The sequence below is a fragment of the Podarcis melisellensis genome, assembly GCF_964234715.1.
Source record: "Podarcis melisellensis genome assembly, chromosome: 12".
NCBI classification, from domain to species: Eukaryota; Metazoa; Chordata; class Lepidosauria; order Squamata; family Lacertidae; genus Podarcis; species Podarcis melisellensis.
Genome location: NC_138544.1, coordinates 52,993,376 through 53,018,749, shown reverse-complemented (window position 1 = coordinate 53,018,749; position 25,374 = coordinate 52,993,376). Strand labels below are relative to the sequence as shown.

Genomic DNA, 25,374 nt, shown 5'->3' with positions numbered 1-25,374 from the left:
TGGGGGTCCCCTGGTTGGTGCCTTCCACCGCTCCACCACTTCATCCAACCAGGCCCTGGCAATCGGTGACTCCAACTCAGAAGGTCACACCAGCAAAGTCCAGGGCAGGCATTGGACCCTCGCAGGGCATGGAGACCCCAGCAGCTGCCCAAGGTCACCAGGCCCTGGTGCCATCCCTGAGTACGTGGCTGCTATAAATAAGCATAAAAGGGAAATGGGGGAAATGATAATCTACCTACGTCCAATTTGCAAACAGAAGCGGATGGCTAAATTATTCCTAGAGATGCTTATTGGATGAAAATAGACCCTACATGTTTATTTCAATTTCCAGCGAGCCGGCTTTAATTTCCTCCTCTGTCGGCCCCTCCTGAATTGCCGCTTCCAGGTTGTCATTAACCTTCTTTGTCTTTCCTTAGAGTATGTGGGTTTTGTTTCTATTTTTGCCTAATCTCTCCAAGTCCCTGCCTGCCTGCCTGCCTGCCTGCCTGCCTGCCTGCCTGCCGGCCTGGTTGCCATCTCAGTCCCAGGACAGAGAAGCTTGTTCCCCCTGTTTGGGCCTTACTCGCCCAGAGGCAGCTCTGGTGACTACACATTTGTCAATTAAATCTCTCTTCCGCAGAAGCGGAGGAGCTTTCCAAGAATCCGCTATTAGCTGTTGCAGTCAAGGTGCCAGAAAGACTTGAACTTCATAGTGATGCATGGCGACAGCCAACTCCAGTCACTGTGAAGGCTTTGTGAGGGACGAAGAAGAAGAAGAGTTTGGATTTGATATCCCACTTTATCACTACCCAAAGGAGTCTCAAAGCAGCTAACATTCTCCTTTCTCTTCCTCCCCAACAAACACTCTGAGGTGAGTGGGGCTGAGAGACTTCGGAGAAGTGTGACTAGCCCAAGGTCAGCCAGCAGCTGCATGTGGAGGAGCAGAGACGTGAACCCGGATCCCCAGATTAAAAGTCCACCGCTCTTAACCACTACACCACACTGGTTCGAGGCATTTCCATGTTCCATGGGTGTGCCTCCTAAGCCCGACTTGGGAACATGTACAGAGGTCTCCTGCCTGTAAGGCGCCATGTTTCTTTCTTTTTAATCAATAAATTATTATTGTTTACACAGTCATTTTACAATACATTAAACCACATATGCACTTTTAGCTCTGCCAAGCTTGCGACTTCCCTCCTTCCCTTCAGTGGGTATCCTTATTGTCGGGAATTCAAGCCCATATCAGGAGAAACTGGCAACAATCCTAGGCACCCGGCTTGATTCCCTGTTGACCTCCCTGGCTGCATTCCCCAGCAAGCGCAGATTAGGTCTCGATCAGCGATTCTTCTCAAACGTGAGAAGAACACCCCCCCTCTTTCCTGCCCCCTGGCAGGGGAAAGAGATAGACAGAAACGTATTTACATGCCTTTATTTCTGTCTTTGTAGCGTTACAAAAAACATGACTGCTCTCTTCAAACTCCAGCAGTGTAGAGACAAACACTTCCTGTACTTCCTGGACAGGAACAAACGGAAGAGCTCATATTACACTCTGAGCTCATTCCGGTGCTTCGCACTGTGAATTGACTGTCCCTCTGTTTCCCACACGCAGTCCCAACATTCCCATCATGTTTACTTTTCAAGCTAGCACTTTGCAGCAGCATTGCATCCATATCGTAACACTTATTCTCTCCCGTCATGTATTTTCGATTTTTAACCTCATATCTTATACATTGTAGGAGCTACTTCAGTCCTGCCAGTGTTTTTAAATTCTTACAATTATCCTTTAAATATACAATAAATTTACTCCAACTTTCCTGGAATCTCTGATCGTCTTGATCCCAAATCCTGCCGGTCAGTTTGGCTGACTCCGCATAGTTCATAATTTTCGTCTGCCACTCCACAATGGTAGGAACTTCTTGTAATTTCCAGTTTGGGGCCAATTAATGCACAAAGAGGTTAAGATCATAGAGTACGCTGTCCTGCCAGGTCACACACTCTCACACTCGGATGAAGGGCTACCAAAATTTTTCTTCTCTCACTTTCCACCATTATTTTTTCACCATGTGAATGTGACCAGTAAGGAAGTCTAAGCTGAATGGTCCAAGTTATATTTGTGTTTCTATATAAATAATTTAAACTATTACCATTTTTTTGAAACTAAGTTGTACTGCCTGTCTTTTCTTGCTGCTGTATGGGAAACCACATGAATCTGACCTTTGAAGAGATTGTAAGTAAACCATTTTTAACTTACCAAACTGTGTGGTCTCTTTCTATGCTAAGGGGAAGTGGGGAACTTTGGAAGGAAGTTAGGAGGACATATTTTAAAGGTCTAACAGCCTATATTTCCATGCTTTACTTCTCTGGATGTTTTGTGGTTTTAAAATCTCTCCTGGGGTTCTCTCACCAAAGAGTAATTGCCCCAAACCTAGATCTAGGCATCCACGGAATTTTTCTTCCATTCTTTCACCAAATTACCAAAACCCAACAAGTAGGGGGCCCACCTCCTCTCTTTCAGCCATAAGGAACTTTCTGTGGGGACCGTCAGCCAGTGGTGGCTGGAGCCAAAGTAGGCGGTTATGATGCTTAGCTTTGTATAGCAGCCTTCAGCCACCAATGCAAAAGTCAGGTTTTTATGCTCATGAACATCCTTCCATTCAGGCAAGTAAGGTGCCTTATCACAGTTCAAGAAACCATTCCAGGCAGGCGGCTGCACTCAAGGAGGGCGCGATGCTCTTGGGCTTTAAAAAATGAATTGGTTTATAGCGGAGTTCAAAACTTGGAAGCTAGAGTTACCCAGCCCCAACACCACTTGTTCTGTTGAATTCCCACATCACTAGGACTGCTTAACAGAGTTTAAACACACACACACACACACACACACACACGGTCCCACTGGTGAAGAAGAAAAGGTCCCTTACTTACAGTTTCTTCAGATTTTTGACTTTGGATTCTAAGCCTACGTGTAGGGAGAGGGGGAGAAAGAGAGAAAGGTGGGGTGTGAATTAAGGTTACCAGATGTCCCCGTTTCCCAGGGACAGTCCCCGGATTTAATCATCAGTACCCATACAAAATCCATTGAAGTTGAAAAGTGTCCCCAGATTCATTGAAAAAAATCTGGTAATCTTAGTGTGAATGCAATAGCCGTCGTACAGCTTCCGGGTCATGTGGCCAGCATGACTAAGCCACTTCTGGCGAACCAGAGCAGCGCACGGAAACGCCGTTTACCTTCCTGCCAGAGCGGTACCTATTTATCTACTTGAACTTTGACGTACTTTCGAACTGCTAGGTTGGCAGGAGCAGGGACCAAGCAACGGGAACTCACCCCGTCGCGGGGATTTGAACCGCCGACCTTCTGATCAGTAGGTACTAGGCTCTGTGGTTTAACCCACAGCGCCACCCGCATCCCCGAAGCATCCCTTAGCAGCAAACAAATGGTGTGTGCACATGTTGAGTTTTGCTATATCTCCATTTGTGCCCAACAGGGTACCAAAGCAAACTCAGCTCTCTGAGCTGCATCTATTTTAAAATCTATCCAAGGCATGTTTTTTTTTTGGGGGGGGGGGAGCAGGGAGATGCGGCTTCTTCTTCTTTTTAACTAGCTCTGCCATTAGCCTCTCATTTCTACATATTTTTTTTTAAGAAGTGACAGGATGTGTTTTAGTCATTGTTATCTCCTGTCATTTCTGGGTTTATTTTAAGCTTGCGGTCTATTGTCTCCTTTTGTAAGCAGAACTCTTTGGCCTCGGAACGAAGTACGCTGGGAATCGACTTGGGATGTCACCCCCCCTGTCAACAGAAGAGTGGTGAGAGGAAAGGGGGAAGGTTTAAGGGTGGGGATGGAGGAAAGGAGCATCTGAAGGAGCATCTCTAGCCCCATCGTTCTACCCGGACACTGAAGTCCAGCGCCGAGGGCCTTCTGGCCGTTCCCTCACTGCGAGAAGCCAAGTTACAGGGAACCAGGCAGAGGGCCTTCTTGGTGGTGGCACCTGCCCTGTGGAACGCCCTCCCACCAGATGTCAAAGAGAACAACAACTACCAGACTTTTAGAAGACATCTGAAGGCAGCCCTGTTTAGGGAAGCTTTTAATGTTTGATGCATTACTGTATTTTAATATTTTGTTGGAAGCCGCCCAGAGTGGCTGGGGAAGCCCAGCCAGATGGACAGGGCATAAATAAATAAATAAATAAATAAATAAATAAATAAATAAATAAATAAATAACATCCATTTAACATGACAAAGATGTATGCAAACATGGCTCGATGACTGGCAACGTTAACCCCGCCATGTGGGAATGTCTTGCAGATCCAAACTACAAGAAAGAAGATTCCACCTAAACATTAGGAAGAACTTCCTGACAGTAAGAGCTGTTTGACAGTGGAATTTGCTGCCAAGGAGTGTGGTGGAGTCTCCTTCTTTGGAGGTCTTTAAGTAGAGGCTTGACAACCATATGTCAGGAGTGCTCTGATGGTGTTTCCTGCTTGGCAGGGGGTTGGACTCGATGGCCCTTGTGGTCTCTTCCAACTCTATGATTCTATGATTCTAAGATGCCATAGTGCATCTGCAGCAGCACAACTGAACACCCCAGCTGCAACCAAACATGTCTCTCCCATATTGGTCTCTACAGCCACAGCAGATACTGTAACTCTCCAACAGTTTGAGTTCATCTGCAAAGGTGCATTCTTCCATTCTCTCCCAAGACAGACAGATGGCAACAACAACACAGATAGATAGATAGATAGATAGATGATAGATAGATAGATAGATAGATAGATAGATAGATAGATGATAGATAGATAGATGATAGATAGATAGATAGATAGATAGATAGATGATAGATAGATAGATAGATAGATAGATGATAGATAGATAGATAGATAGATAGATAGATAGATAGATAGAGATAGATAGATAGATAGATAGATAGATAGATAGATAGATAGATAGATAGAGTGGTACCTTGGTTTAAGAACTTAATTTGTTCCGGAGGTCCGTTCTTAACCTGAAACTGTTCTTAACCTGAAGCACCACTTTAGCGAATGGGGCCTCCCGCTGCTGCTGTGCTGCCATTGCGTGAATTCTGTTCTCGTCCTGAAGCAAAGTTCTTAACCCGAGGTACTATTTCTGGGTTAGCGGAGTCTGTAACCTGAAGTGCCTGTAACCCGAGGTACCACTGTATATGCCTTCTCCTTTCTGCCAGTGGCAGCAGTGATGACAACAGAGGAGCATGGGAAGTTAGCCAACTCCCTGGGCCCTGGGTGCGCGGGCACACACAAATTTCATTGCCAGGGCCATGCACACTGCATGGCATCCACAACCCCCGGGCACCCAAGCTGGCACTCTGATGTGCACATGGCTGACAGTGCGATGATGGATAAGTGCAAATATAATATTAAGTTTGAATCCCCATGACAGGGTGAGCTCCCGTTGCTCGGTCCCTGTTCCTGCCCACCTAGCAGTTTGAAAGCACATCAAAGTGCAAGTAGATAAATAGGTACCGCTCCAGCGGGAAGGTAAATGGCGTTTCCATGCGCTGCTCTGGTTTGCCAGAAGCAGTTTAGGCATGCTGGCCACATGACCCGGAAGCTGTATACTGGCTCCCTCAGCTAATAAAGCGAGATGAGCATCACAACCCCAGAGTCGGCCACGACTGGACTTAATGGTCAGGGGTCCCTTTACCTTTATGTATGTGACAACAGCAGTAAGAACTCTTTTAGCCCCAAAATGGAAGCAACAGGAAATTCCGTCATTAGAAGATTGGCAGACTTAGATGCACAATTGGCAAAGCTGACCGGGGAAATCCAAAACCAGCGTGATCAAGCTTTCCAAAAAGACTGGAGCAAATTTGTAAAATAGTTGAAGGATAACTGTGAACAATTTACAACACCAGCAGGGCTGTTGTAAGAAAACTTACAACAATGAATTGCACCGTTTAATATTTATTTTAAAATTTGTGATAAATGGCGGGGAGTGAAACGTAAATTGGAAAATGTTTAAATGCTATGAAGTAATAATGAACTATGAAAACCATGAGGGAAGTTGAAGCTCGATTGAGCAAATAAGTAATAAGGATGTGTTTAAATATGATAAAATGGAAACTTAATTTAAAAAATTAAAAAGGAATTGATTGTATTTTCAGAAGAACTGGGGTGGGAGGACTCACTATTTGTCAAGATTAAAAAGTGAGATGGGAAATAGGGAAGAAGAAATCCATGTGGGGAAGTTCTACATCAAGACTGTCAGAAAATTCCATCCTAACTCACCAAGGCTTGTGCCATAATAAACTTTAATGTTTTCACAAGAATCCTGGCTGTTTTGTGCAGTTTCCAAGCAGCTATAGGGGTCCTTTTCCTTAGGCCTCCCAAAAAATGGTTGAATGATGTGGACACATGCATGTTCCTGTGTCAAACATTTGCTTTCCATCTGTTTTGTGGCAAACATAATCATTTCTGCCTGTATCAGCTGCTGTGATCCACAATCTGCCTTTCCCTGCATGTAATTGTGAGCCCGGAAAGCCCAGCGACGGCCTTTTATTAATCACATTCTTTCCATCCATCAACAGTTCCAAACAAACCTATTCACTTCTCCTGAGCTGTTGCAAAGCTCCCTTTTAAATCTAATTAAGCTGGCATTAGGACGGAAAAGGTGAGGTTGGAAAAAAAGCACATCCAGTAACTAATCAACAGAGGCATAAGAGCACAAGGCGATAAATATAAAGGAAAGTGGCCTTGCTGAAGGGTTATCGCTGGTTTCTCTGCTAGTCCAGGGGTTGAGAACCTAGAGCTCTCCAGATGGACTCCAAATCCCAGCAGCCTCAACCTTTCATGGCCAACGGTCAGAGATGATGGGAGAGGGAGTCCAGCAAATTCTGGGGAGCCGCACAGCTTCCCCATTTCTCATCTTGTTCTTCAACCTGTTTCAAATTCTGGCTGCCAGATGTTTCTGGGAAACAAGCAAGGCATTGCTAAATTGTGGAACTTGCTCCCATGAAAGGAACTGTTAGCCACCAGCTTCCATGGTTTTGAAAAATGGCGGAAGGAGGAGGAGATGATCAATGGTCACTAGCCATGATGTCCCTGCTCTGCCTCCACAGACAGAGGTTGCAAAGATTCTGAATATCAGTTGCAGGAAGCCACAGGAGGGGAGAGTTGGTCTTGAGTTCAAGTCCTGCTTGCTGGTTTATCATAGGCATCCAGGTTGCCCACTGTGAGAAAGTCACTTCCGCCCTGCAAAGGAGGTGGTGTTGCGGGCTTCACGCCCCCACCATGCACGCGGAGGCTGGAGCTCAGCCTCTGCACAATTGAGGGAATCCCCGGCCGCGTCACCCCCTGGCCAGCCAATCAGCTGGCTCTGGGGGCGTGGCCTGCTCTATTGAACGCAGGTGCGGCCGGGGATCTCCCTCTTTTCCCACCTACCAGCTGAGGTTTGATCTTCTTGCAGTCCATGGGACTCTCAAGAGTCTCCTCCAGTACCAGAATTCAAAAGCATCAATTCTTTGGCGATCAAACTTCTTTATGGTCCAGCTCTCACTTCCATACATCACTACTGGGAAAACCAGAGCTTTTACTATACGTGGTTAAATGGGGACCAAAATAAAGGTTTGTGCTTTCCCCTAATAGGAAGGCTTTAACATGGCAGATTTGGAGTGGGTCTGTCCTTAGCAAACAGCCATTCAGCCACAGAGAACAGCCAGCAGCCCATGACATTTGAAACCAGGAACATAATAATTTCAGCTTGTAAAGAAAGTGAGCTCAAGGGCTTCTATTAATAATGAATGCAACACTTTCCTGAAATAACGGTCTCTGTGTGTGTGTGTGTGTGTGTGTGTGTGTGTGTGTGTGTCTTAGGAAAATTCCCCCCCTAGAAACTGCCAGGACAATGAATGCATGAGTGGCCTGGAAACACTTGTCGTTGACATCAAAGACCTGATGCCCATAATTGAAATACCCTATTATTTTGAAATGCAATACATGATTAGAAAGGGGTGAGGTTGGGGCAATGAGAGACAATTCTCCAACGGAATATGCTCATCTGTAAAACACTGAGCAATGGGTCCTTCCTGTGTATACACCACACTCAGGGCTGATCCCGATGACCTGTTTGTTCAGCGTTCATCTTCATTGGTCTGGTCTTTATTGAATATTCATTCCAATTTGTTTATGCGGACAGTTGTATGACTAGGAGCACTGATTTGCTCCTCAGGTTCTTCCGTGTCTTCCCATTAAGCATTTATTGGCCCAATGTTTTCCCATGCATTTTCTTGTCACTTTCCAAACTGCAAAAGTCCTATTGTTCTTTTCTCTCTTTTTTTTGAAAAAAAGGGCGGCTCCCAACAGAACATTAAAACACGGTAAAAGATCAAACAATAAAAACTTCCCTAAACCGGGCTGCTTTCAGATGTCTTCTAAAAGTCAGATAGTTGTTTATCTCCTTGACATCTGATGGGAGGACGTTCCACAGCACGGGTGCCACCACTGAGAAGGCCCTCTGCCTGGTTCCCTGTAACCTCACTTCTCACAGTGAGGGAACTGCCAGAAGGCCCTCGAAGCTGGACAAGAACATAGGAATAGCTTGCTGGATCAAGTCAATGGCCTATCTAGTCCAGCATCCTGTTGTGTGGCGAGTTCCCGCCCCCCCCCAGTGGAAATAAAGACACATGACACAATTATTAAGGTTAATGGGCTAAATAAGGCCACAACTTTATTGGTTACAGATGAAGAGCGGTATTGGCTTAGGCATTGGTCCTAACCGACTATATCCGGCTTCAGCCCATCTGCTTGAAGTCCGGTAAGGGTTAATCACCAGTAGTGGGAGTCCTTTTTGAATTATGGTGCTGGAGGAGACTCTTGAGAATCCCATGGAGTCTACCGCTCTTAACCACTATACCATCCTGGCTCTCAGGTAGTGACACCTGACCTGTGGAACGCCCTCCCATCAGATGTCAAGGAAATAAACAACTATCTGGCTTTTAGAAGACATCTGAAGGCAGCCCTGTTTAGGGAAGTTTTAAATGTTTGATCTTTTATCGTGTTTTTAATGTGCTGTTGGGAGCCGCCCAGAGTGACTGGGAAAACCAAGCCAGATGTGTGGGGTATAAATATATTATTATTATTATTATTATTATTATTATTATTATTATTATTATTATTATTCACACTTTACCATTAAAGTACTTCTGAAGTACATTCTCTCCGCCCCCACTCAAAGAATTCTGGGCACTGTAGTTTGTGAAGGGATGCTGGGAATTCTAACTCTGTGAGGGATCAACTTGGTCATGTACTGGCTTGCTCACGTACACAGACTGGAAGATGGCAGGATCCCCAAGGACGTGCTCTGTGGGGAGCTGGCTTCAAGCGCCAGGCCTGCTGGCAGACCAACGCTGCATTGCAAAGATGCCTGCGATGTGAAGGCTTACAACATTAACCCCTTGCAGACAACCAATCGCAGTGCCTGGAGACAGTCAGGTTGTGTATCCACAGCGGTGATCGGAGGAGGAACAACTGCTGGGAGGAGCACAGAGAGAAGAAACGCCATAGCGCATTTGCAGCAGCGCAACTGGACGCCTTCATTTGCCCCAGCTGCAACAAAACATGTCTCTCCTGTATCGGTCTCTACAGCTGCAGCAGATGCTGTAACTCTCTGGTTTTTTGAGTTTACACCTCAAGGTGCACCCTTCTATTGTCTCCTGAAACAGATGGAGTAAGGGGTAAACGTCTATGCCCATACTTCTCCAGGGGAAAGGATGCTCTCTGCTCCATATATTCAGGCTTCGTCCTCATATTCCAAAACAAGACAGTGCATTTTCACCTTGAGGTTGCCCCATGCCCCTGTTTTTCCTTCGGACAAAGCCTGAAATCCAAACCAAACCTTCTTTCCATCAGTTAAAAGCAGCAGCAGCAACGTGCCCTCCCTTTCAACAACAAAAAAAAAGATAACGAAACATTTCTAATAATAGTGAGCTTAGAACCTGTTTCTTTTTTAAGAAAACAAGAGGAGGATTTATATTTTGACAGGCTTCCTTTCAACAAGGAATTCTTCTCGGGGGCAGAGGCTGACTAACTGAAGTATTTATATAGCAGCTGGGTAAACACTAGGAGCAGTGGGAATAGTGGCTCCTCTGTAAAAGTATCAATACCGGACTTTGCGGCAGAGGGTGTCAGGGAGAGATGACTAGGGGAGACCCTCCCCCTGTTTTAAAAGGGTCCCGGACCACAAAAGGGAAGTTTATTTTTTTATTTGGGGGGGGGGAGATGCTAAGTTCCAAAGTGACTCAATTCCTTACACAATAAAGGGTTTTTAATTGGACTCATTTTGGATTTAAAACGAACATATTTGGGGAGGGGGAAGGCTACTAGCCATGATGGCTATTCTCTGCGTCTACGGTTGGAGGTTGGGACGCGGGTGGCACAGAGCCTAGGACTTGCCAATCAGAAGGTCAGTGGTTTGAATCCCCGTGATGGGGTGAGCTCCCGTTGCTCGGTCCCTGCTCCTGCCAACCTAGCAGTTTGAAAGCACGTCAAAGTGCAAGTAGATAAATAGGTACCACTCTGGTGGGAAGGTAAACAGTGTTTCCATGCACTGCTCTGGTTCACCAGAAGCGGCTTAGTCATGCTGGCCACATGACCCAGAAGCTGTCTGCGGACGTCGGCTCCCTCAGCCTATAGAGCGAGATGAGCGCGCAACCCCAGAGTTGGCCACGACTGGACTTAATGGTCAGGGGTCCCTTTACCTTTATGGTTGGAGGCAGAAATGCTTCTGAATGCCAATTGCAGAAAGCCACAGGAAGGGAGCAGAATCTCGCACTCAGGTCATACTCACCGGTTTCCTACATTCATCAGGTTGGCCGCTGTGAGAACAGGATGGTGGCCTAGATGGGCCATTGGCCTGATCCAGGACACTCCTCTGGTGTTCGTAAGAGGAGGCAGCCTTGTTTTCTGCTGCAGGACTAGGTCTGGTGGGCTTAAGTAACAGGATGTCATAATAATAATAATAATAATAATAATAATAATAATAATAATAATAATAATGTTGATGATGATGATGATGATTTATACCCCTCCCATCTGGCTGGGCTTCCCCAGCCACTCTGGGCGGCTTCCAGCAGAATATTAAAATACCGTAATACATCAAACGTTAAAAGCTTCCCTAAACAGGGCTGCCTTCAGATGTCTTCTAAATGTCTGGTAGTTGTTGTTCTCTTTGACATCTGGTGGGAGGGCGTTCCACAGGGCGGGGGCCACCACTGAGAAGGCCCTCTGCCTGGTTCCCTGTAACTTGGCTTCTCGCAGCGAGGGAACCGTCAGAAGGCCCTCAGCGATGGACCTCAGTGTCTGGGTAGAACGATGGAGGTGGAGATGCTCCTTCAAGTATACTGGACCGAGGCCGTTTAGGGCTTTAAATGTCAGCACCAACACTTTGAACATGTGTGGAACAGTTTAACAATGGAACCTGTTCCTTCTGGGCTCCCCTTGCCTTTGGGTGGGCAGTCATCTGTCATGGTGGCACCATCAGGGCAGGACTTTAGGGAAGGATGAACAAGGGGGGCACATAGAGCAGGCTTCCCCTAGAGGAGAGCCAGTTTATTTGATGGAAACAACAAAGGCATTCTGTACATTCTGAGAGGCCATTTGGTCTAGGGCATGGGTAGGCAAGGGAACGGGTGGCGCTGTGGGTTAAACCACAGAGTCTAGGACTTGCTTATCAGAAGGTCGGCGGTGCAGATCCCCACGACGGGGTGAGCTCCCCTTGTTCGGTCCCAGCTCCTGCCCACCTAGCAGTTCGAAAGCACAAAGTGCAAGTAGATAGATAGGTACCGTTCCAGCGGGAAGGTAAACAGCGTTTCCGTGTGCTGCACTGGTTCACCAGAAGCAGCTTAGCCATGCTGGCCACATGACCCAGAAGCTGTACACTGGCTCCCTCGGCCAATAAAGCAAGATGAGCACCGCAACTCCAGTCGGTCACGACTGGACCTAATGGTCAGGGGCCACTTTACCTTTACCAATGGGTAGGCAAACTAAGGCCTGGGGGCCAGATCCGGCCCAATTGCCTTCTAAATCTAGCCGGTCCAGGAATCAGCTGGTCCGGGAATCAGCGTGTTTGTCCATGAGTAGAATGCGTCCTTTTATTTAAAATGCATCTCTGGGTTTTTTGTGGGGCCTGCCTGGTGTTTTTACATGAGCAGAATGTGTGCTTTTATTTAAAATGCATCTCTGGGTTTTTTTGTGGGGCGTAGGAATTTGTTCATTATTTTTTTCCCTTCAAAATATAGTCCGGCCCCCCACAAGGTCTGAGGGACCTGCTCCCTGCTGAAAAAGTTTGCTGACCCCTGCTCTAGGGACCCAAAGCTCAGATCAACCCTCTCTAGAGCTGCAATCCCGAACATAGTTCATCTGAGAGTAAACCCCACAGAATTCAGCTTGGGCATTGACCTGCCTAGGCTTGCGTTGCAGTGGTCCGAGTCTTCCTCCTGGGACCCCAAGAGCTTCTTGGGTCCCTGCTCACTGTGGAAACAATCTACTGGTGGACTTCTCATGGACGTCTGGGAGAACAGGTTGCTGGACCAGATGGACCAGATCCTGCAGGGAGGAGGTTCTACCCACGGAGGCTGACCTGCTGCAACTCATGCACCCCAGTCCGCGAATGGGCTGATTGTGGTGCTTCGGTGGAGAGAGGGGAGACAGCTTTGCACGTGCCCAGGAGCCCCCCCACACCCCCTCTCTCTCCGAATACCTTCCCCACCCAAGCCCTGCTTCCTGAAGCCAGGAGCTCTCCATAAAACCTGCGCTTTCGCCCGCGTGAGAAGTGCCCCCACGACACCGGGTCCGTGGGCAGCTTTCTGGAGGCGCGGGGTGGGGAGGCCCTCTGCACCTGCTCAGAGGTCCCCTTGTCTTCCTCATCTGTGATCTTAGCACACACAGAGAGAGAGGAGGGACCCTGCAACCGAAGGCAACGGGAGTTTCTCCTCCTGCTGCCTCCTCCTGGGTGCTCAAGGGCGGGGAGGGGGGACCTGAGCGAGGCAGCCTCGGGCGGAGCGCGCAGCGAGCGCAGGAGAAGGCGGCGGCTCTGCGGCAGTAGAGGAAGTTAGTTTGCCTGGGACTGGCCTTTTATTAGCGGCGGCGGCTCCGGGCGCCTGCGATGCGCTTGTCCCTGCCGGAGGCGACGCGCTCGGGGCGGGCGTGAGGCCGAAAGGACGGCCGGCACCGGAGGCTGCCCTCATGGGGAGGCGCTCGGCCCAGCCGCGCAGCCCCCGAGCGCTCCCCACCGCTTTCTTCTTCCTGCTGCCGGTAAGTGGCTGCAGAGAGGTCTCTTTCCTCTGCGGGGGAGGGGAGGAAGAAACGCCTCTACGGGGAACCCTCCCCCGCGCGCGCTCACCTAGCTCTCACCTGTAGTTAGGGACCTGCGAAGCTGCTTGGTTGGTTGGTTGGTTGGTTCGGCTAGCTCCGTGGTGTCGACACGGACCGGCAGCGGCTCTCCGGGTTTTGCCAAAAAAAAGCGCCTTACCTGGAGATGTTTCCGAGGACCTTGCGCGCGCCACGAGGATGCTCTGGTACACATATCTGCGACGCCTGGCTTGCTGCCCCATCCCCAGTGGTTGGGGGCGGAGGGTGAAGGCCCATAGGTAGCAGGAAGGGGGTATCCCCCCCCCCAGGAAGGAAGGGGAGCGGGGAGCACATTGCAGGGCACAGAGGAACGCTGGGGTTATTTATTTCATACTATTATTGCAGAGTTAGAAGGGGTTCCAATGGTCATCCATTCCAACCCGCTTTTAATGCAGCTGAGGAGAGGGTTGTTGTGCTCAGATCTTGCTTGTGGGCACCTGCCACCTTCTTTCTTTCTATATTTATGTCTTGCTTTCGCCCTGAGGTGGCGTACGTGGTTTACGCACGTGTGCGCACACACGTCACATTATCTTCACAACAAGCCTGTGAGGTAGGGCCAGCAGCTGTGAGAACAGGATACTGGGCTAGAGGGGTCTTTGGCCTCATCTCACAGTCAGGGTCTTCTTATGTTCTCTCTCACTCCCTGCCAGTTTATTTTATTCCTTCATAGAAATCCCTCCCCCCCCCCTTTTTATCAGTTTCTTTTAAAAAATAACACAATCAGGGAACTCACTGCAATCTTTCCCCTACTTGCTTTGCGGTGCAATTGCCTCCAGAACACACCCAAAATTGGTGGTCCTTCCCTGAAGTAAGAAGAATGGGAAACACTCTGCACATAAACAGAAGACCTCTTTTTAGATAGGTTTCATAATCACCTTGCTCATGGGGTGAGGGACAAGTCATGCTGTTAACAACAAGCTCTGGGATTCAGCTCCCGTGTGCTTTGAATCAAGCCCCCTTCATAATTATTAGGGTTATTATAATTAACCACCTTGTGCCCTAAAAAGATGATCACATCCAGATTTCAGCCTGCAATGAAGTTTGTTTGTTCCCAGAGGCAATCACAGCTGCACCTTTTCACACTGGGACTTCCTTGGAACTAGGGGTCCCTAAGGCCCAAACCTAGGCCTAAATATCTGAGAGACAGCCTCCTCTCCTACAGACCCTCTCAGGTGTTAAGATCAGTAGAGGGGGCTCTTGTGGTAGATCCACTGCCATCCTTCAGACAGGGCCTTCTCTGCAGCAGCCCCTAAATTGTGGCAATCCCTCCCTGCAGAGGGATCTGGCCGCTTCACTGCATAGCTTTGGGTGAACAATGAAGATGCAGCTTTTAAAATTTATTATTATCCTTTATTAAATTTGTCTACTGCTCAGTGCTTGCAGATCTGTTTTTTATTGCATTCTGTGCATTGCCTTGAGATGGGCTTAGAAGGCAATTATTATTATTACATAATAGGTTGTGTCAGGAGTCCATTTTTGTCGTTGTGTTCCCACGGTGGTGTGGCTGATAATTTCAGCTGGTTCCGATTGTGTGTCGATTTCAGTTCCTTGGGTGTCTTTCGCCATGTTCCATTCCTCTTGGTTGCACTGCACTATGGGTTTTGTAGTCTATAGCTAACTAAATGGATGGTTGCATTCCTGCACAATGAATACAAATGTATATTCCTCTTCCACCACGTAGAGCTGCTAGGCTGCCTCCCGCCCCGGTGTGGATCAGGCCCATATATCTGCTTAGTTATTCAAGAAGTTAGCTCCATTATGCCATGCCCTGAAGGCATGTGTTGCGCATGAGAATAGCGATTTGGTGGACAAAGGGAAGAGACTGAAAAGTGTCAACAATACAAATGCGTTTGTTGTGGCAATGTTCAGGGTGGCAGGAGAGGATATATTGTTTATTAATATTCTTCCTAACTTGCACTAGCAAGTTCCTTTACTTAGCAGAGTTTGCATTCCTCTTTTACATGCACAGCAGATAGCTGGTTGCAGGCTTGTGTAAACCTCTCACAATCATACAATTCAGTATTGGTAAGTTCCCTTTTATCCCTCTTAAAAGAACAAAGACACGACAATCTTATTTAAAGTCAATAAAAGAAGTTTACTCACATCAGTTCACAGTTGGATCCCCAAAGGCAGACTTAGTTACACATATGTACATGTGGATCAACCCAATATGGGGAAATAATCCAGCGCTTCTGCCGGCTGAGAGCTAGCAGAGCAGTCCTAGCTAAAAGCTGGTCAAAGAAGGAAGTGAAAAAGAGAGGGTGTGGCAGCATGCCTTGTCCTTTTGTTACCTGGACAGGTAAGGTCATGCCCACCTCTAGTCACATGCCAAAGTAAGGATGCTCCATTCAGGAGGAAAACAGGAAGTTTTCAACTGGCTGGACCAAACATTCCCCCGTATGTCTTCTCTAACATTACAAGGAATGTTGTACTTGACTGCTCTCACTGGATTACAACCCACATTTTTTGTGTGGATACATATGTTTTGTACCAGCAAAAGATAGTGCAAGAAATTAAGTCGTCACTAAGAATACATGCAGTTTCGGGTGTAAAGGATGGAATGTCACAAACAGCATGATCGACAATACATAATGTTTGCTCAGGCAAGCATGGCTCGTAAGTAGATTTTGTTAAAAGTTTGGTGGATTTTGGAATGGCTGCCAGAATGATTTGGACCAGACTTTGGAAGTAATGGAATTTTAATATTTAATGCAAATTCTGGGGTTTGTTTTTAATCCAGCAATTAGGAAAGCTTAATGTCTACTTTGGAACATAGGAAACTGCCTTATAGAAACTCACATTATGCATCCCTCTAGCTCAGTACTATCTACAAGTGTGGAACCTGTGAGGCATGTGAACCTTCAGAAGTTTCTGGACTACAGTTCCCATCATCCCTGACCATTAGCCTTGTTGGCTTGGGCTTATGGGAGTTGGAGCCAGTAGGTTAGACTAGATGACCCTCAGTGTCCCTCCTAATGCTACAATTCTATGATATGTGTAAATAAAACCTTCTACGATTCTGTGATTCTATAAGAGGCCAGGGTGTCAAACACATCAGTGATTAAATAATGCAATAAAAATATCTCAAAATCCATATATATGAAAACAATTAAAAACAATTCCAATTTGGGTGTAGACTGGGGTGAATATCTCTGCTTAAGGGGCATGTTGAAAGATCTTTAGTAGGTTCCAGAAACACAGTAGAGAGGGCACCTGAATAATATTTCATGGGAGGGGATTTCAAAAGGTAGGTGCCACCACAGTGAAGACCCTGTTCCTATATCATATGGAATGGACCTTCTGATAAGATAGTATCTACAAGCAAGGATGGAGGAGCCTCTGACCTAGTCAGACTACAACTCCCATCGTTCCCAATCATTGGCCATGCTGGTTGGGGCAGATGTGAGTTGGATTTTGACAACATCTGGAGAACCGCAGTCCCCCACCAAGTTGCAGTTCTGTGCAAAAGCTGGATGTGGTTGCCTTTTAAAAATAAAATAAAACATACAAATTATAACCAGGCATAAATCCCCACCACTGTGTGAAACAATGTAGGCTGAATTTTAATTTCTGATGAAACCTTAATCTGTAGCGATGGTTTGACAGTTTGAGGCGAAGATATTCTGCAGCTCTGGAAAAACAAAAAAATATTTGGGGAATGGCACCGCTTTGCAGCAGTTCACACGCCTTTGACTTAAGGAATTGACTTTCTGTTTTCAGATGCGCAATTACCTTTTTTGTTTTAAATTAGCCACAAAATGTAACTTAATAATCAAACAAATGTATCATCAGGGTACATGTATCAGAAAGTTTGCAAATGTACACTTGGTGGCTGTGTCATGTGTGGAATGGCTCTTATTCCTTTCCTGATGGGTCCGTTCAGGATTGGCCATGACTCAATAGAGTCAGATTCCACATAGTGATTTATACAGTTCATAATGCAAACATTCCCCATCTTGTAATGTTCAATTATATTACGAGATGAGCACAGTTTCCCCGAATTTCTTCAACACAAAATGCAGGGCAAGCTTGTGAATGTGTGCAATCAGCAAGGTGTCTTGGCAAATGTAGTCTCTCAAGGTATCTGAGTAGGTAAAAAGGTAACCCCTGGGCGGTTAAGTCTAGTAAAAGGCGACTATGGGGTTGCGGCGCTCATCTAGCTTTTAGGCCAAGGAGCCGGCGTTTGTCCACAGACAGCTTTCTGGGTCATATGGCAAGCATGGCTAAACTGCTTCTGGCACAACAGAACATCGTGATGGAAACCAGAGTGCATGGAAACGCCATTTATCTTCTCACTGCGGCGGTACCTATTTATCTACTTGCAGTGGCGTGCTTTCGAACTGTAGGTTGGCAGGAGCTGGGACACAGCAACGGGAGCTCACCCTGTTGCAGGGATTCGAACTGCTGACCTTCTGATCGGCAAGCCCAAGAGGGTCAGTGGTTTAGACCACAGAGTCACCTGCATCCCTGGTATCTGAGTATGCAATAGGAACACAGTGTGCCCTGGATACCACATGTGTTGTTGAAGCTATTGCTGTTGGTGTTTAGTCGTTTAGTCATGTCTAACTCTTCATGACCCCATGGACCAGAGCACGCCAGGCACTCCTGTCTTCCACCGCTTCCCGCAGTTTGGTCAAACTCATGTTGGTAGCTTCAAGAAGACTGTCCAACCATCTCGTCCTCTATCGCCCCCTTCTCCTTGCGCCCTCCATCTTTCCCAACATCAGGGTCTTTTCCAGGGAGTCTTCTCTTCTCATGAGGTGGCCAAAGTATTGGAGCCTCAGCTTCAGGATCTGTCCTTCCAGTGAGCACTCAGAGCTGATTTCCTTCAGAATTGATAGGTGTGATCTTCCAGGGGACTCTCAAGAGTCTCCTCCAGCACCATAATTCCAAAGCATCAATTCTTTGGCGATCAGCCTTCTTTATGGTCCAGCTCTCATTGAAGTGGTAGTGTACCACTTTAAACAGTCATGGTTTCCCCCAAAGAATTCTGGGAGGTGTAGTTTGTTCAGGGTGCTGAGAGTTATTAAGAGACCTCTCTGTTCCTCCCTCTGAGCCGCATTTCCTAGAGTTCTCTGTGAAGAGGGACTGATTGTTAAACCGCTCTGGGAATTGTAGCCCTAGGAGGGGAATAGGGGTTTTCCTAAGAGCTTTAAGCACCCCTTAAAGCTCTTAGGAAACGACACCTTCCAACATTATTTGGGGAAAGAGGCTTACTTGTGAGTAGCTCCTGCATGAAGTAGCTCCTCCTGCACAGCAGGAGACATCTCTAAGCCTCTAAGAAAATTTCTCACCAGAGGGGAGAGGGCTCTTGTGGCCGAATCCTGTTTGCCGGTTTCCCACAGGTATCTGGCAGGTCCTTGTGAGATCAGAATGCTGGACAACATGGCCTGATCCGGTAGGTTCTCATGTTCTTCACATCATTTCTGGGCTTCCTGGAGGCATCTGATAGGACAGTATGAAAAAATGAAAAGATGAATCCTTTGTCTCTGTCAAAAATATATATTGCAGGGTGTGATGGGACGATGAGCTGCTTGTGCGTAAAATGCAAGTCCCTCAGAGTTTGATCAGGTTTTCAAACCTCTGCCTGTGACGGAGCCCCTCCAGCATGGCTGCGTCAATCACTAGTAGAATCCGAAAGTGGCTGCTTTCGGAATCGTTTCCAACATAAAAGCTCTTTAACGGAAACACGTCGTCTGGCCTCTCGGCGTGACAGTTTCCGGCGAGGTGTGGGTGTCCCTATAGGAGGTCCTGAGACCTCCCCACTGTTTTCGCTGGAAGCGTCTCTGAGCCATCCCTCCGACTCACTTTCCCTTGGAGTTCTTGCTCGCCCTCTACTGGTTCCCTCTTCCGCTGCTACTCCTCTCTCAACCTCAGTGAGCCTTTGCGCCCCCGGCGCTTTAGATGGCAGTTCCCAGACATCCACCTCCCCTCCAGGGCCCCCTTCACCCCCTCCCGTCTCCTCCCCTACTGGCGGTGAGGAGGTAAAACCCCTGAAAGAACCTCCTTCGTCTTCCGACGTCGCGAACACTTCCCTCCACTTGTTGCTGTTCCTACTCTCTCGGTAATCTTCGTCATCGGAGTCCACTCCCTCTTCCAACTCCGACTCCGCGAACCCTTCCATTTCCTCTTCCTCATCGGTGGTGCCGAAATACTCCCTCCTAAACCTTGCTATCGGCTGAGGTTTCCTCGGGAACCTTTGGTGGAACGTTTCTGTTAAAACCTCGTCATTGACTTCCTCTGCATTCACCCAGGTGTTTTCTGACTCCGGTTCCCCTTCCCACGCCACCAAATACTCCACCTGATTTCCCTTCCACCTGGAATCGAGGATTTCCGCTACATGGTTGCGGCGTTCCCTCTCTTCCAAGGCTGGTCCCCTGACGTACTCCCCTTCACGTCCCCCCCTGTATGGTGACAGTAACGACCTGTGGAACACTGGGTGCAATTTCATGTGGTTGGGTAATCGGAGTTTGAAAGCTACCGGGTTGACCTGCTGAATGACCTCAAAGGGTCCCAATCTTCTGGGCCTCAATTTCTTACAACCCCCTTTGAACGGCAACCCTTGGGTTGACAACCACACTTGATCCCCCACCCTTATGGTTTCACCTTCCCTTCTGTTCTTGTCTGCCTGCTTCTTATATTGTGCCTTAGCCCTTTCTAAGTTGAGCTGGAGCTGATGATGGATCGCTTCCATCTCTTCTACAAAATGTTCAGCCGCTGGGACGCTCCATCTCTCCCCTCCTTCCCCTGGAAATGCCCTGGGGTGACACCCGTAATTAGCCAAAAAGGGACTCATCCCTGTGGACACATTCTCCGCATTATTGTAGGCAAATTCTGCCAACGCCAACTTTTCGACCCAATCGTTCTCTCTGTCATTGACATAACACCTCAGATATTGTTGAAGAATGCCATTTGCTCTTTCCGCCTGCCCGTTGGTTTCAGGGTGCCGGGCAGTTGAAAAATTGACTTCCACGTGCAGCAAGCTCATGAGCTTCCTCCAGAACCTGGAAGTAAATTGTTTGCCGCGATCTGAGATCACCCTCAAGGGAGCCCCGTGCAACCTAAAGATGTGTTCTACAAACAACTTCGCTGTTTCTTCCGCTGTGACTGCATGTGAGCATGCTACAAAGTGGCACATCTTAGTTAACAGGTCTACTACTACCATGATGGCTGTTTTCCCCTTGGACTTTGGCAGATCCGTCATAAAATCTATTGATGTCGCTTCCCAAGGCCGTTCTGGTGTGGGTAATGGTTCTAATAACCCTGCCGGCGCCCTTCTTTCCCCTTTGGCTCGCTGACATTGGTCACACCCTCTTACATACTCCCTTACATCTTCCCTCACCTTAGGCCACCAAAATTCCCTGGTAACCAACCACATGGTCTTGTGTTGTCCAAAATGTCCCGCCGTGGGGCTATCATGCAACTGCTTGAGTACTCTCCCCCTCAATTCACCTTCGGGTATATACAGTGCCCCTTTGTAATACAATGCCCCATTTCTTTCCTCAAAACCTCCGGGGCTCTCGCCCTCCCCCCTGAGACCTCTGAGCTTATCCTGGGCATATTCATCATTTTCCGTTTCCTCTACCAGTTCTCGTTGCCCCACCAGCGCCGCCCCACACACCCAGCGGTCCTCAGGGATGACATGTCTCTCTTCGATCACCCCCTCCCCTTCCCAATACTCTGGTTTGCGTGAGAGCGCGTCCGCCCTGACGTTTTCTGGGCCTGGCACATAACAAATTTCAAAGTTGAATTTGGAGAATTCCTGTGCCCATCTCACTTGTCGTTGGTTGAGCCCTCGAGCTGTTCTCCAATACTCTAAATTCTTGTGGTCGGTGCACACTTGCACCTTGTGTTGTGCCCCAATTAATAAATGTCTCCACCTCCGGAATGCTTCGTGAATGGCAAGTAGTTCCCTGTCATACACCGTGTAATTCCTCTCGGATTTATTCAGCTTCCGCGAGAAGAAGGCACACGGTCTCCACTCCGACGCACTCCTCCCCGGTTGAAGAAGGACCGCCCCTACCGCCCGGTCGGATGCATCGGTTTCCACTCTCATGGGTTTTCGTAAATCCACATGCAGAAGTTGTTCTTCCGAGGCGAAAGCCCTTTTCAGTTCTTCAAAGGCTCGATCCGCCTCTACCGTCCAAACAAATTTCTTCTTGCTGCTGAGGCAGTCGGTAATGGGCGCCGTCAAGTGGGCAAAGTTCTTGATGAACTTCCGATAAAAGTTCCCAAACCCCAAGAATCTTTGCACGTCCTTCTTGGTCTTCGGTGTCTTCCATTCCAGTACCGCTTGGACCTTGCCTGGATCCATGGCCAATCCCTTGTCTGACAAGCGGTACCCCAGGAATTCCACCTCCTTGGTATGAAACTGGCACTTCTCCAGTTTCACCCACAGCTGGTTGGCTTGCAGCCTGCCCAACACTTCTCGAACGTCCCTCACATGCTGTTCCTCATCTTCCGAATACACCAACACGTCGTCTAAAAAGGCCACACAATTCTTGTAGAGCAAAGGTCCCAGAACGTGGTTTATAAAAGCTTGAAAACACGCGGAGCCCCCTTGTAGACCGAAGGGCATAACGAGGTATTCAAAGGCTCCCAAAGGGGTAAACATGGTGGTCTTCCATTCATCTCCCTTCCTTATGCGTATCAGATTGTACGCCCCCCGCAGGTCCAGCTTTGTAAAAATCTTTCCCTTCCTTACTCTGGTCAAAATGTCATCAATTCGGGGCATAGGGAAAGCCAGGGGCTCCGACACTGCATTGAGGGCCCTAAAGTCACACACCAGTCTCGGTTTGTCTGTGTTCTTTTTGTCCACAAAAAACACTGGGCTGCCCCCCACCGCTCGGGACTCTCTGATGAAACCTCGCTTCAGGTTTTTGTCAATGAACTCCCTCAGCTCCTGCATCTCCCTGTCTGACATGGCGTACAGCTTGCCTACTGGGAGTTGGGCCCCAGGGAGTAGGTTGATTTGACAGTCAAAGGGTCTATGCGGTGGCAGTTTGTCTGCTTCCCTTTCGCTGAATACGTTGCTCAGATCTGCGTATTGCGGGGGCACCTTCCCTTTGTCCATTACTTCCATCCCGGCTAGGGTGACTCTGTCTCCTCCCGAAACCTTCCCCTCCTTGCAGTGTTCTAGGCAATGCGCTGACCCAAAGGAGACCACCCTCTGATGCCAGCCCACTAGCGGATCGTGTAGCGCCAGCCAGCTCATCCCCAAAATGATGGGCGCTCCTCCCAGGATGGCCACATTAAACGCTATCTGTTCGGTGTGCCTTGCCACCCTCATTATCATCGGGACAGTCTGTTGGCTAACTTCTCCCCCCAACAGCTCTCTGCCGTCAATCGTAGTCACCTGCAAGGGGTTACTTAAAGGGATGGTCTGTATCTGGTGCTCAGCTGCAAACTCCTTACTCATGAAATTACAGGAGCTGCCTGAATCCAAAAGCGCCTTGATCTTTAGTGGGTGTCCGTTTGGCAGTTCTAGTAACACCTCTATCACTAAAGCGGGTCTGGGAGGTTCCGGCATGGGCACTTTCACTGCTCTTTGGCCTGGCTGCTGTGCCCCGACGGTGGCAGCCAGGCGTTGGCTTTTACTTGCTCCTTGCCTTCCTCTTCCTTTCCCCCAACAGCTCCTGCCATCCCTTGCCATTCCTTTCTTTGTGGGCAGACTCTGGCAAAGTGCCCTGGCTGTTGGCAGAGATAACATCTCTTGGCGCTCCTTCCCTCCTTCTTCCGCCCTTCACTGGGATTTGAAACTGCGCGCGCCCGCGCTGTTCCAACTTCCATCGGCTCTGCCGGCGGGAAAGGTGGCTCTGGAATGTCTGGAATGCGGAACTCCCTCCAACGGTCTCCTTTCCCTTCCCGCTTTTCCAAAGCCCTCGCCTCCTGGTGCGCTCCTATGCACAGCGCAGATTTGGTTAACTGATCCATAGACTCCGCCCTGGGCCCCCGGGAAAGCTCATCTTTGACGGTTGAAGAAAGCCCCTCTTCGAAAAGCATTTGGATGGGCTCCGCCGATAGGTCCCACCCCAATTTATGAATCAGCATAGTAAACTCAGTCCAGTACTCACGGACAGATCTGCTTCCTTGCTGGCAAGCCATTAACTGCCTTCGCACCACCCCCTGCTCAATATCGCTGGAAAACATCAGGTCCATGGCACGAAAAAACTTCCTCGTGTCCTTTAGGATCTCATTATTCGCTGCCATCAGGGGTCTAACCCAATCTTTCGCCCCGGATTCGAGATGGCCAATCACAAAAGCCACTCGCGATTCCTCGTCGGGGAAGTCATCAAACTGCAAGTTTAGAGCGTATTGCATCTCTGTTCTAAAGGCATGATAGGTCCTGGGATCCCCCCCGAATTTCTGCACCAATCCTGGCACCTTTCTGGCGAGCGGGGTGGTTTTCTCCTTTCCCTTTTCTGCATCCTGAGCCCTCCTCTCCTCAAGCCTCGCCGTTTGCAGCGCCAACTGGATCTCCAACGCCCTGTACCTTTCTTCCAGGCTTGGACCCCCTCCAGCTGCTCCTGCTCCTCCGGTTCCGGCTGGGTTGCTCATGATGCTTCTCCCTGCACAAGCTGGCTTTCGGTGACTTTCGGATTGCTGTGATGGGACGATGAGCTGCTTGTGCGTAAAATGCAAGTCCCTCAGAGTTTGATCAGGTTTTCAAACCTCTGCCTGTGACGGAGCCCCTCCAGCATGGCTGCGTCAATCACTAGTAGAATCCGAAAGTGGCTGCTTTCGGAATCGTTTCCAACATAAAAGCTCTTTAACGGAAACACGTCGTCTGGCCTCTCGGCGTGACAGTTTCCGGCGAGGTGTGGGTGTCCCTATAGGAGGTCCTGAGACCTCCCCACTGTTTTCGCTGGAAGCGTCTCTGAGCCATCCCTCCGACTCACTTTCCCTTGGAGTTCTTGCTCGCCCTCTACTGGTTCCCTCTTCCGCTGCTACTCCTCTCTCAACCTCAGTGAGCCTTTGCGCCCCCGGCGCTTTAGATGGCAGTTCCCTGACACAGGGCATCCCGTACAGCTGGAATGCAGGTAAAGCCTTTTCGAGCTATAATATCTTGTTTAAGCTGGAATTTCACCCCAATTTTCCTCCCGCTATGAATGAGTGGCTGGAGGAATAAGTGTCTATTAATGGGATTTCTGGCAAACACTTGACTTCTCAAGTTTTGGCTGTGTGTTTGTTCTGCTGCTCTGGGGGAGCCATTTGAATGTGCTCAAACAAAAGTGGGTTTTAACACAGTAGCTAGCTTGATATTTTGGCCCGACAGAAGACCAGCAAATGAGTAAAAATGCGCAGCTTCACCCGAGTTAAAAGGGGAAGGTATACTTCTAGATTTTGACTGTGCTGGAGGTCTGCTTGCTAGTCATTTTAATGTTTTTTAAACACTTCAGAACTGCTACCTGAGGGTAAATTTATGTTGGATTAATTTCAGCTTTAACAGTTGCATCTTTCTAGTGTGGTCACGGCTCCTGTGGCATTCAGAAGTGTACTTCCTCCAACAAATGGAGGTAGAACGGAGTCACTGGAGTTATTAGGACGTGGGTGGCGATGTGGGTTAAACCACAGAGCCTAGGGCTTGCCAATCAGAAGGTCGGTGGTTCAATTCCCCTCGACGGGGTGAGCTCCTGTTTTTCGGTCCCAGCTCCTGCCAACCTAGCAGTTCGAAAACACGTCAAAGTGCAAGTAGATAAATAGGTACTGCTCCGGCGGGAAGGTAAATGGCGTTTCCGTGCGCTGCTCTGGTTCTCCAGAAGCGGCTTAGTCATGCTGGCCACATGACCCGGAAGCTCCCTTGGCCAATAAAGCGAGGTGAGTGTAACAACCCCAGAGTCGACCACGACTGGACCTAATGGTCAGGGGCCCCTTTACCTTTACCTTAGGGGAGGCTTAGCAGAGGGTGGATGATATCCTAACCGCCAGTTGACCTTCCCAAGTTTTTAAAAATTAACGCTATTCTTCTTGAATCTGCTGAGATGTACAAGAATGCCTCCTGAATAATTTAAACATGGG

The 25,374-nt window shown here is 48.3% G+C and overlaps 1 protein-coding gene across 1 annotated transcript in view; it reads left to right on the top strand.

Annotated features, from left to right (window-relative positions):
- The first annotated feature begins 13,035 nt into the window (after positions 1-13,035).
- CRHR2 (corticotropin releasing hormone receptor 2) overlaps positions 13,036-25,374 on the top strand; it is a 202,015-nt gene continuing 189,676 nt past the window's right edge. The window contains exon 1 of the mRNA XM_081882589.1: positions 13,036-13,260. Within this exon, the coding sequence (XP_081738715.1) occupies positions 13,192-13,260 (69 nt within the window). The 5' untranslated portion in view covers positions 13,036-13,191. The remainder of the gene's footprint in view (positions 13,261-25,374) is intronic.